Below are 13,447 nucleotides of genomic sequence, written 5' to 3' on the forward strand. Positions count from 1 at the left end.
ACTTAAGCCGAACGGGGAGGTGTGGATCTGTGCAGACTACAAATGCACGATAAACCGGGCACTGCAGGATAACCCCTACCCAGTGCCGGTGGTGAGCCACGTCCTGGCTGCCCTTGCGGGGTCTAAAATCTTCGGGAAGCTGGATCTGGCCCAGGCCTACCAACAGCTCCCGGTAGACAATAAGACGGCCGAGGCCCATACGATAGTAACGCACAGGGGGGCCTTCCGGGTGAGGAGGCTACAGTTCGGGGTAAGCGTCGCTCCGGGGATCTTCCAGAGTATAATGGACGCTCTCCTTAAAGGGATCCCCGGAGTCCAGCCGTTCTTCGATGACGTTTTAGTCGCCGCCCCGGACCCCGAAGAATTCGGCAACCGCCTAAGAGAGGTGCTCCGCCGGTTCCAGGCTGCGGGGCTCAAAGTCAAGAGGGAGAAGTGCCTGCTGGGGGTGCCGCGGGTGGAGTTCCTGGGGTTCGCCGTGGACGCAGCGGGAATCCACCCAACGGAAGAAAAGACACGGGCCATCGTGCAAGCTCCGGCCCCCACCTGCAAAGCGGAGCTACAAAGCTTCTTGGGGGTCCTTAACTTTTATCACTCTTTCCTCCCCCACAAGGCAGCCCTGGCAGAGCCCCTTCACCGCCTACTGGATAAAAAAGCCCCTTGGGTTTGGGGAAAACGACAAGCCGCCGCGTTTCAGGCGGTCAAGGACGTTCTGGTGTCCAACGCGGTGCTCCACCATTTTGACGAGGGCCTCCCCGTCATCTTGGCTTGCGATGCGTCGCCGTATGGGGTGGGAGCAGTCCTGGGGCACCAACTCCCGGACGGGAGGGAGGTGCCGGTAGCATATTACTCCCGCACACTGACACCGGCAGAGCGCAATTACGCGCAGATAGACAAGGAGGCTCTGGCGATCGTGGCGGGGGTCCGCAAGTTCCATGAGTATCTGTATGGGCGGAGGTTCACCATAGCCACAGACCACAAGCCCCTCTTAGGTCTGCTGGCCCCAGATCGACAAACCCCCCAAATCCTGTCACAGCGCGTGTTGAGATGGAATCAATTCCTCAACTCCTACACTTACACACTGGTACACCGGGCCGGCAAGGCTATGGGTCACGCTGACGCGCTCAGCCGCTTGCCGCTCCCGGAAATGGGTCCAGACCCCGCCCCCGCACACCAGGTCATGCTGATGGAGAGCCTCCCAGAGCCGCCCCTTCACGCAGCAGAGGTCGCCAAGGCCACCCAGAAACATAAGACACTTGCACGGGTGCTCGACTGGGTGGTGAGAGGGTGGCCAGAGGGGAACATGGGGGAAGATTTCAAACCCTATAAGGTCAGGAGGGAGGAACTAGCGGCCCACAAGGGGTGCCTACTATGGGGTAATAGGGTGGTGATTCCGCCCCCGCTGCAAAGACGCGTTCTAGAATCCCTCCATGAGACCCACCCTGGCATAGTGCGCATGAAGGCCCTAGCCAGAAGCTACGTCTGGTGGCCGGGAATGGACGGGGAAATAGAGAGTTGGGTCCGCAGGTGCCAGACGTGCCAGGAGTCGCGGCCCGAGCCTCCCAGCGCCCCCGCCACTAGGTGGGAGTCCACCAGGAAACCATGGTCGAGACTCCACCTCGACTTCGCGGGGCCATTCCAGGGGCAGATCTTCATGATAATTGTGGACGCCTACACCAAATGGCTCGAGGTCATCCCCGTAGGGTCCACCTCGTCCGCAGCCGCAATCCGAGCATTACGCAGGGTCTTAAGCACACACGGGATCCCGGACACCATAGTTTCGGACAATGGGACCGCTTTCACGTCCGCAGACTTCCAGGCGTTCCTCCAGCGATACCTTATTAGGCACATAAGGTCGGCCCCCTTCCACCCAGCCACCAACGGTCAGGCAGAGCGGATGGTCCGCACCACCAAGGAAGCCTTGGGCCGTATTGTACAGGGAGACTGGGACCACCGATTAGCGGCATTCCTATTCGACAATAGGATCACCCCCAACCCGGTCACCGGGGTTAGCCCGGCCGAGCTCCTCATGGGACGAAAGCTCATAACCCGGCTGGACAGACTACACCCTGACCGGGCGTCAGACACCCGCGAGAGCCCCAAGGTCCGGGACGCAGTCAGGGGTTTCTTCGCGGGCGACCCGGTTTACGCCCGGAACTACGCAAGGGGGCCCAATTGGGTGGCGGGCCGAGTGCTACGAGTCACCGGGTCCCGCCACTATGACATATCAACTGAGGGGGGCCAGGTACTACGGCGGCACATAGACCAATTGAGGCGCCGCACGCTACCAGAGGAACTGGCGGACACAGAAGAGGCAAGCGCCGGGGAGGAGCCCGCCGGGGACCGACCGGAGGACGCGGCCCCATCACCCCTAACACCGGCCCAGGTAGCACCGGAACCGCCAGAGCCCGAAGGTGCCGAAGAACCAGTCCGGCCGCCACCATCCGCACCAGGGGCCCCCGCAGCATCAGATGCGGTGGCGGCGCCTCCCCCACAGGACCTCCTCAGACGGTCCACCAGAGAGCGCCGACCTCCCGCATATCTGCAAGACTATGTTCATTAACCAGGGGGGGAGGGGTGTAGTGTATCAGTAAATAATATGCGACCGGGTGCAGGGGCAACTGGGCCGTCCCAGAAGCCCCAGCGCAGGGCGCGAATCTCCCCGCCTATCAACAGCTGTGGCGGGAAGTTCAACGGGTCAGGGTTGGGAAGTTCAACGGGTCAGGTAGGATGTACCGGGGATTGTATATAAGTGGGACCCGGCCCGCGTGTTCTCTCTCTTGCAACGTGCTCCTAATAAACCATGTTGCCCTACTCTCGTCTCCGCTTCGAGTACGTTACACTATAACTAAGCAGAGGCTGCTAAGAAAACTCTTTCCTCAGTTTTAAGGAACTGTCTGTATATCTAAACAGCTACTTGTTTGTGGCAAACTATTGGTTATATTTATACAAGGATACCTCATTCTTGTTGCCTGTTCACCTTCTAAGGTGAATAGACTTCTAAATCCAACACCTGACCATTTCCCCTCAAAAGTGTAATAAATCAATTTGTCAGTTTTGAATTACCATTGGTCTCTCATTTGCCATTATCAGACAAAGGAAAAAAGTCACTCAGTTCCCTAGGCTGGGTCAGGATATATCTATATACATTTAAACAACTGGATGGAACAGACAGAGAAACAAAGAAGAAAGAAAAGGGTCTGCTTGGCCAAGAATATAAAGGGAACCAAATGGGGAATCATTATAGCACCAGAGTCTTTGTGTGTACCCATAATGCACATATTCTCAACAGTGACAGACCCATGGACAGAATTGGGGCTGCCACCATATACATATTATGTGGCTAGAGGGGCAATGCAAAATACTGAATGAAAGATTGAGTATATTCCTTTTGTACCACTTCAAACCATTCTTAACTCTCCCTGGCCCTAGCTTGAAGATAAAGAGCTGAACATTTTTGAAAGTAAAAATGTTGATGGAGTAGTGCAGAGCTATTTTCATACATATTACTTTTTAAAGTCAATCAACAGGCCCAAGGATGATATTTTAAAAGTATTGGTCAAAACTCTTGGACAAATAAGATACCAGTTATTGTCAAATGTTTTTCCCTTGCTTCTCTTTGGCAGTTGATCTGTGCTTGTCCTCAGGAGAATTTTCTCTTAGCTGCTTCCTTTACTTCACTGTATCTTTATCACGTCCTTGCTGATTGTTAAAGTAACGGATGTTGCTGAGTTCTGGCTCTTCTATTGCTTGGGTTCTGTAGGTGTACACCTTGTTTGTGTAGGTATGAGAAAAACTGTACATGCAGGACTCCATCTATTATAATTCCCTCTAAAATTGAGTAGTTTAATGACTACCACAATCTTCCGCTTCCCACTTTGTGGCTGGCAAGTTGTCAGGTATTGTTGATATGCACTGGTGTATAATTTTAGTTTCAACTTGAGTTTTCTATCTGAATATGACTACCTTATAGCCATATCCAACATTCTAACCATGTTATGGATATTTTAATTTTATGTGCCATATCACATAAGTTTAGCTTCATTACTCCTTTATATTTTCAGGCTCAAAAGCAGCTATATTGCTGATGCATGGCCTGATTTTGGAAGGCAGTGTTTGGGTAGCAGATCTGCCCAATAATAGCCTGGGATTCATACTAGCAGATGCTGGATATGATGTGTGGATTGGAAACAACAGAGGCAATTCCTGGTCTAGAAGACACCAGTTCCTTACAATTGATCAACAGGAATTCTGGGATTTCAGGTAAGTTAATTTAGTGTGAAATGACTGAAATGTGGCATTCAAAGAGCTGTGGCATTAAAAAAGCTTTAAGAAGTGGTCTCAGATCTAGTGCTGAGGTAGCTAAAATTTTTGTTACATGGGGATTTCTAGATCCATAATGCAGAAAGGAATAGCTCTGGCTCCATGATGTCTCAGAACATCTTGGGACTCACTCATGAAGCAAAGCATATATCTGATATGGCATTCTGTTCTGGTCTAGTTGGAATCAGAGTATTTGGAGGATGCTTGCTTTTATGGAGGTCATGAAAAAAAGGGTTGTGCTGCTGCTTGCTCCCCTTGCCCTCCTTTGTCATATTCTCTGGACATTTTGTGGTGTCATATTTTTTTGGTTTAAGCCATTTAAAATTCTTTATCGATGTTGATATTTATTTGCTGTTTAATAGTTAATGGAGAAATAGTATATAACTATTAAATAAACATGTTGTGTTCAATGTTCCCTCTAAGCTGCAGAGTCTTGTGAGCAAAAATTCTACTTTGTGAGCTACTGGCATTAAAGTTGCGAGAGCTACTTCATAAATTAGTTTGCTCTGGTGCCATTTTTCCTGAGCTGAGACAAAAATGCGTGAACTGGAGGTCAAAAAATTGTGATCTAGCTCACTCTAACTCAGCTTAAAGGGAACACTGGTTGTGTTTACAAAGTATCAAAATACACCCCAAAGATAGACAAACCCTCAATTTATAACAGTGTATTTCGCAAAAAGGAATTTAACCTCTAACACTTAACTGCTTATCATTCCAAACATTCTATAGAAATGCCATTTTTTCAATTAGTTAATTTTCAGATGTCCCTCTTTAACCGAAGAATTTATCTGTTTATTTACTCCATTTATATTAAATCGTTCTCTCAGATATTCAGTACCAAACTGCAGCCATGAGGTCAGCACCTTGTTCAGGCATCCATAAAACTAAACTTTTTTTTTGTCCAGTCTCCTTAAAACTTAGTTTTTAGAAGGGAAGAACTATTTACCCAATAGGAAAGAATGGTGACCAGATGGCAGGGGATGACTGTTCAGAGGTCTATTGCAGCTGAACCCCTTCATTCAGTCCCTTTCAAACTTGCAGGTCTTTAGAGAAGAATGTGGAAAAGGTTTCCAGCTAATTTGGTGCCATTTGCTCTAAAGCCACCTGCCCTGTCCCCACCACTTTTTAATTCTGGAAAGTTCCATAATTTCCCATTGTGTAAGTACACAGAATGACCTCAAAAGACATTTTTGGCACAGGAGTGTTAGTATGCACATCTGTAGTGGAACATCCAATCCTAGAACCTCATCATTATCATCTCCTCACCAGTAACCTAAACTTTTATTGTTCCAGAAAGTCTTTGCTGTGAAGGTATAAATTGGTGCTTATTTCCCATTTACATGGCTTAAGGCTGCAGTCCCTTGATCTCTTTTCCTGTAGATTCCAAAGAAGGTGGTTCTAGTAAACAAGTGCTCTTTCTTGGGGGAAATTTTTGCTTCTCCACTCTTTTTGGTAGAAGAATTTCAGAGGAAAGGATAGGTAAATGACCATAATTGAGCATTGCTAGTAAAGTATCATAAGGAAGACAGATTGTATAATATAGTTTGTGTCATTGTGTAATATAACATCTGTCACTGGAAACCTCCAAGGGCCAAATAAAGTAATTTGCATTGTGAAGCCATTGTGTATTCTATGAAACAATCATGACTCAGTACAGAATAATATAAGAGTGCTGCTATAGATCACTCTGGGAGACTTGGTCTGAATTGTGGTCTCTGAGTGAAAGCAAACAAAATTGACCATCACCACACACATACACACAAATCTCACAGGGGACAAGAACCTAGAACTCTAAAAAGGATGGAAATGGACAAAAGGAATTTATTTAAGAAAATAGTAACATTAGACAATATTTAGATGAATAAATAATCCATTTTTAAAATATCACAAAAGTAGTTACATGTTCAATAGTCAAAGATCTGTCAAGTCACTTAAAAGAACCCATTGGAAACAATATTGCTAGGATTGACCTGACACATTGGATCACTGATTGTACATTCCTACTTCTTAGTTGAAATGGACACAGTACTGAACAAAGGTTTATGAATACAGTTAATATTAACCAATGTGTGTTCTCATTTTCAGTTTTCATGAAATGGGCATTTATGATCTTTCAGCCATGGTAGACTTTATTCTACAAAAAAGTGGACAGAAAAAAATCTTCTATGCTGGTCATTCTCAAGGAAGCACTATAGGTATGTAAAGAATGAAGCTTATCATTTGAACATATGAAGCCGCCTTATATCATTTGAACATATGAAGCCGCCTTATACTGAATCAGACCCTCGGTCCATCAAAGCCAGTAGACCGGCAGCAGCTCTCCAGGATCTCAAGCTGAGGTTTTTCACGCCTACTTGCCTGGATCCTTTTTAGTTGGAGATGCTGGGGATTGAACCTGGGATCTTCTGCAGATTCATGGAGAATAAGTCTGTCAATTGCTATTAGCCGTAGTGACTCAGGGGAACCTCCACATTTAGAGGCACTTAAGGTTCTGAGTCCCAAAGCCAGGAGGCAATATCAGGGGACAGCCTCGACATCTATGCCCTGTTTTTGGCCATCCAGAGAAACTGGTTGGCCATTGTGTGAAACTGGATGCTGGACTAAATAGATCACTGATCTGATCCAGCAGGGCTCTTATTTTCTTAGGACGAAGGCATTATCTGTTGCTTCCTACTTTTCTTCCCTGACCCTACTTTCTGTAAGTGTTGGTGAAAGTTACAGTATATTCAATATATACTGTATATATACTTATATTACTGCTTCAACAACATAAAAAGGATTGTATTTTAATCTGGCATATAAAATTGCAGTTGTGACTGGTTGGGCAGCTTCCCAGACTGGCAGCAGAGCACTCTTAAGGGCTCAGCTGGATGTAAATACAGCTGAACTGGAAGTAGCACAATGCCACCAGTGTGGGGGGGAGGACAGAGCCAGATCTGGCTGCAAAGTCCAGCAGCAAGCCAGGAAGGAGGGGGGGGGAGCCTACAGGGATGTGGGCATTCAGAAGCTGCAGCACATAGGTAAAGGGAAGCCTGGGAATGTTGCAAGAGGCTAGGGACATTGGCAGGCAATGACTGGTAGAGATCCTGATGGTAGAGCCAGGAACAAGGCAGTATAGAGGCAGGCAAGTGACTGATGGTGGAGCAGCTAGAGTTTTTGAGAGAACAGCCATAGTGCCTGCCTGGCTGAAGCAAAAAGGGCTGACATTCTGGGACTTTTCTTAAAGGGACCAATGCTAGTGATCTATCAGGCCTTAAGTGTAACCCATGTTGCTTAGGAACTGGAGACAAGTTGGCTTTTTGACTGAGAGGCAGTAGGATCAGGAGAGGGAACACAGGGGTTGAGCAAGGATGGGCCTGGAGCATTCCTATTGCCAGGAGGAGGTCAACCAGGCATCAGGGAGATGGAAATGGAAGAGCCATCCCTCAGCAGTCTCTAGAGACTGATGAAATCTAAAGGGAAAAGGGAGATGGGAGTAGGAAGTGAGGTAACCACTGAATGGCCAAGGAAGAAGTGGTGGAGCCCATACCATACCACCTGGTTGGAGGCCTGCGGAGGGTGAAAAGTGGGGCTGGGATATGAAAAGGGACCTATGGAAGTAGTAAAATGTCAAACCCAGGGCCTTGTGCGCCAGCCACCAGCACAATGGAATTGATGCACTTTGGAGAGTGGTTGGCCAGTGCTCAAGATGAAGTGATACACCAACTTATGGATGAGAAACAAGCTGTCCAGGATCAGTCGTGCCTGGTGGTGCCATTGGCTGAAGGAACTACAGGTCCTTTAGTATCCCCAAAATGGACCTATCTGATGAGGCTTATATAGAATTTATGAGAGAACAGCCATAGTGACTGTCTGGACAAAGCAAAAAAGGCTGAGATTCTGGGACTTTTCTTAATGGAACCAATTCTAGTGATCTATCAGCCTTGAATGCAGCTGATGTTGCTGACTACAAAAAAGTGAAAAAAGCCATTTTTAGGAAATTACAAATTGCAGAGGAAAACTACTAGCAGCGCTTTAAAGCATACCACTGGGCAAAAGGGCAGATCTCCTTCAAGATGGCCTATGCCCTTAAGGAGCTGGCTAGGAAGTGTCTGAAACTGATGGGATCACAAACAGAGTCCCTCTTGGATAAGTGTTGATGGAACAGCTATTGGCTGTGATGCTAGAGCCTTGCTGAATCAGCTGTCTATCAATGTCCCTAGTCCTCGGAAGAGTTGGCACAGACACTGGTTGACTTTTGGGCAGCAGAGTCAGCTTATCTGATGGTAGAAGAGTGCAACCCTGTGACTCTTGAAGAGAAGCCTAAGAAAGAGACTAAAGAGTTGAGGAGGCTGGAGAGAAGGGGTAAAGAGCTTGGACTGGAGGCTATCCCAACCGGGGGCCAGATGGCTCGGGCACCATGAGTCCACAGACAAGTGAGAGGGCAGACCCAACAAGAGAGGAAAGGAGAGTAGGTGATGCTAAAGGAGGCTGGAGAAATGGGCTGGGATATCAAAAGCCAAAAACAAGGACCAGCCCAGCTGGCCCCAGCAAAGGTGTCTGTTTTATGTGTGCGCAACCTGGGCACTTCTAGAGGGACTGCAGATTTATGGAAAATGATCTGCCATTCTTGAAAAAAGCTGATCACCATTGATTGTGTAGGCATAGCTGTTTGGGTAGACAATCCCATCTCTTCTAGATACCATAGTTCACCCTGAGATGGTACCTACAGAAGGAGAATGGGGAAAACCACAACCAGCTAGCTGGGTGCATGGCATTCAGGAGGAACGACCTGTAGTGAAGGGAGTGATTCAAGTTGGCCATTATAAGACCTCCTTCACCATCACCATACTAGTTCCCTGGCTCATAGAATAAGACCAGCCACATTGTAGGATGCTGATCACTGGCACTTTATCCATGTGCATTCTGGACAATTTTGTGATGGACCCTCCTAGATGAGAGGGAAATCAGATGCACCCCCTACTGACCCTGTGGAAGCTTGGCTAAGGGACCCCAAATTCTGTTAGTGCCAGACTGCCAAGAGTTCCTGGAGGTGAATCTGTAAGGCAGGTGGTGAATCTGTGAGGAACTTCCCAGCTCCTGCAATTTGAACTAGATAAGGGACTGTTGTGGAAAGTGACCAAGGGCTCAGGGGCACAGTGATTAGGCAGTTGGTGGTAGGGTTGCCAATCCCCAGTTGGGGGCAGGGGATCCCCTGGTTTGGAGGCCCTCCCCTACTTCAGGTTCATCAGAAAGCAGGGCTGGAGGAGGGAAATGTTTGCTGGGTACTCCATTATATCTTATGGAGACCAAATCCCATAGGATATAATGGAGAATTGATCTGTGCGTATCTGGGGGGCTGTTTTTGAGGTAGAGGCACCAAATTTTCAGCATAGCATCTGGTACCTTCCCTTAAAATTATCTCCAAGTTTCAAAAAGATTGACCAGGGTGTCCTATTTTATGAGCCCCAAAAGAGGGTGCCCCTATCCTTCATTATTTCCAAATGGAGGGAAGGCATTTAAAAGGTATGTGGTCCCTTTAAATGTGATATCCAGAACTCCTGGCTGCACCCCAAAGTCCCCAAATATTTCTTGAGTTGGACCTGGCAATCCTAATTGGTGGCTCCCTGATAGTATAGGGCTAGACAACTCATCCTTTCACAGGCCCATGATGGCACCTGGGCCGAACATCTGAGAAGGGCTAAGACACTGAATGGAATTCTGCAGAAAATCTTTTGGCCAATGTTGGCTGAGGACATGAGGAAATACTGCCAAGGCTGTGCCCCCACTGTCAAGTGGTGCTTCAACTGAGGGCCTCCTCCAGTGCTACTGGTGCCTTTTCCTCTGTCCCTCTCTCTCTACATGCCCTATCAGATGGTTTTTTATTTATTTATTTATTTATTTATTCGAGATTTATATCCCACCCTTCCCACAAGTGGCTCAGGGCGGCTTCCAAAATTGATCAAACATGAAAATTAAACAATTTTAAGTATAAAAACAATTAAATATTTAAGCAATTAAAACCTTAAAAACCAATAACATTTCAATTACATATAAACAGATGGCTGGCCAAGTTACATCAAGTTTTCATCCTAGCTAGGTGTAAGCTAGCCGGAAGAGGGTCGTCTTACAGGCCCTGCGGAACTGAACCAGGTCCCGCAGGGCCCTCACCTCCTCCGGCAGCTGATTCCACCATGTGGGGGCCATAACGGAGAAAGCCCTTTCTCTGGTGGATTTCAAGCGGGCTTCTTTTGGCCCAGGGATAGTGAGGAGATTTTGTGTTTCTGACCTCAGTGCTCTCTGGGGAACATGTGGGGAGAGATGGTCCTTCAGGTAGGCAGGTCCCAGGCCATATAGGGCTTTAAAGGTAATAACCAGCACCTTGTACTGGACTCGGTATATCACTGGAAGCCAGTGCAGAGTCCGAAGACCCGGCCGAATGTGTCCCCACTTTGGGAGACCCAATAACAGCCGGGCTGCGGCATTCTGCACCAGCTGCAGTTTCCGAGTCCGGGACAGGGGCAGCCCCATGTAGAGGGCATTGCAGTAGTCCAGCCTCAAGGTGACCGTAGCATGGATCACTGTTGCTAGGTCATCGCGCTCCAGGAAGGGGGCCAGCTGCCTTGCCCGCCTAAGATGAAAAAATGCGGACTTGGCAGCGGCTGCTATCTGAGCCTCCATCTTTAAGGAAGGCTCCAACAGCACCCCCAAGCTCCTGACCCTGTCCGCCGCCGTCAGCGGCGCACCATCAAAAGCTGGCAGGGGGATCCCCCCCCCGGGCTGCGGCAACCCAAGCAAAGGACCTCTGTCTTCGTAGGATTTAGCTTCAGCCCACTCAGTCTGAGCCACTCAGCCACGGCCCGTAATGCCCGGTCAAGATTTTCCGGGGCGCAGACCGGCCGGTCGTCCATCAGTAGATAGAGCTGGGTGTCATCGGCGTACTGGTGACACCCCAGCCCATACCTTTGGGCAATCTGGGCAAGAGGCCAGTGTTAAAATATTGGACAGACTCCTTTGGTGTCAGAAGTTACAGATCTCTGCAGAGTTGTCATTATCTTGAAGCTTTCTGTGGCTCTTTAGGTCAGCATGGTCAATGGCTGCCTCCTCAGCAGAGAGCTGTGTCTGCTGTGATGGACCCTGCAGAAAAGAGAGCTTCCTCCTTGCTCCCCTGGGTTTATCACCTCTCTTTTCCCCACCCACTGGCCAGATCAGGCCGGTCAGAGAAGTTCATCCCAAAGATTCTAGACATTTCCTTCCAGGAGCCTCAAAATCTCTGTTCCCTGCTTGAAGGGAGGGGGGACTTGACCATCCCGTTGTCTAGACTTATTAGTATTTGTATGAAAGTAGGCTGAGTTAAGCTTTGAAAGCAATTGAATTGACTTCCCCTCTTCAAGCCTGTTCTTTGTCCAGAGGGAGGGAAAATAACTTTTAAAACTTAGATTGACAGTTTTACTCATTTTAAACCTCCAAGGAAGGAAAAAAAAAGCATTTCTTCACAGAAAGCACTGAATCTGGAATTTATGGTGGGGGGAGCAGTAGCTCCTTCCCCTCAGTCCCCGTGTTTTACCCATTTCTTTCAAATCCCTTGCTCAATCTTGTGCTGTGCTAAAAGTATGCTTGTAAACATGTTGTTAAATACTTTAAACTGTTGATGCTGGTAGTGGTTCTTTGTACCACATAAACCTCCAACATCCTAGACACACTGTTCTAAGAGAAGTGCCAAGGGAACGGCAGACAGTTGGAAAGTAGCTATTCCTCGAAGGGCACATGAGTCAATAAACTGTTCCCATGGTGACCAGATGCTGAGCAGTGGGAGACCACAGAGGCAAGGAAGGGAAACTTGGAAGGGAAACTGGGAGTCCTGACCATCTCAGCAGGTAATTCCTGAAAAGAATAGGTGGTGGTGACATGTTACTGGAGACAGAGAAGCCTCTCCAGGTGTTGAGAAAAACTTTGGAGGGCATGGTAGAATAGGGCCTGCAGGCTAGATCGGGTCTGTTCATCACACTGTGACCTCTTCTTTTTTACTATGTATTCTGAATGAGTAGTCTTGACTTTAAAAACATTTCATTCATGCTAAGGAGAATATTTCTTGGAATTTTCATGGCTTCAAAATTAATGATTTTTGAATTTGGAAAAAGTTCTCAGGCAGTTTTCACCCATAAACTTGGTTGGTTCAGATAAAATTCGCAATGACTTGTGAATATTGACGTGGAATATTGCTGTGCTGCCTTTTCAGGGTCCTGCTTTTTATGTTTAGGCAATTTCTCTTCCTATCTTGACATAAGTTTTTAAACAACCATCTGTCTGAAACAATGCATTACTTCAAACAAAGTAAGTCTACAAAATAAAATTTCTCATTGTGACAGGTTTTGTGGCATTTTCTGTGGTGCCTGAACTTGCTGAAAAAATTAAGATGTTTTTTGCCTTAGGACCTGCATATACATTCAGATACAATAGAAGTCTACTTTCACCAATACTGTGGTTGCCAACAGCATTTCTGAAGGTATGTGCATAATGATGAGTCAGACTTGGGTCTGAGTTTTATGTATCCATTTTTCCAGCAAAAATGACAATGTGCATTAGTGATGGACAAATGCTCTGTTTGGATCACTACTTGTTTGTATTTTGGGACCGTCACCCTTTTGTCCTCAAAGTGTTTGTTTTTTAATGAATGCTTGAAATTGGTCTAAATTCTGGTGTGTGTGTGTTGTGATGCACATTTTGCTTTGTGTCCCCTTGGCTATCTCTGTACCTCATCCAATAATCCCCAGCCAATTTAACAGAAAGTAATATTAACTCTTTCTTTTGCTACCTTCCCCTGGCTGGATTTAAAGACCCTGCCAACCAGCTGGTTGGTGCGGGTCTTTAAATTGCTGGGGGATGGCTTGGGGCTGCTTCTGCGCCTCTCTGTGAGGCAGAGAGGTGGCAGAAGTGGCCACCCCAACACTTTCACCTTCCTGGGCAGGCAAAAGAGGCTGCAATATGTGTGCTGCTTTGAGCCTGCCTTCAAGGGAAGGCAGGCTCGGAACAGAGCACATGTCGCTGCCTGGCTTCTTTGCACATGGGTGGGGGAGAGAGGGAGGGCACACTGCACCAGCAGGGGGACGGTGGTGGGGAGGGTTCTTGCCTGGGACAGCAAAACCCC

General features: G+C 47.5%; 1 protein-coding gene across 1 annotated transcript in view; it reads left to right on the top strand.

Annotated features, from left to right (window-relative positions):
• LOC132574288 (lipase member M-like) overlaps positions 1 to 13,447 on the top strand; it is a 31,414-nt gene that overhangs the window by 11,614 nt on the left and 6,353 nt on the right. Inside the window, exons 4-6 of the mRNA XM_060242648.1 lie at positions 4,062 to 4,260; positions 6,406 to 6,515; positions 12,669 to 12,805. Coding sequence (XP_060098631.1) covers positions 4,062 to 4,260; positions 6,406 to 6,515; positions 12,669 to 12,805 — 446 coding nt within the window. The remainder of the gene's footprint in view (positions 1 to 4,061; positions 4,261 to 6,405; positions 6,516 to 12,668; positions 12,806 to 13,447) is intronic.

This window comes from Heteronotia binoei, chromosome 6 (genome assembly GCF_032191835.1).
Source record: "Heteronotia binoei isolate CCM8104 ecotype False Entrance Well chromosome 6, APGP_CSIRO_Hbin_v1, whole genome shotgun sequence".
Lineage (NCBI taxonomy): Eukaryota > Metazoa > Chordata > Lepidosauria > Squamata > Gekkonidae > Heteronotia > Heteronotia binoei.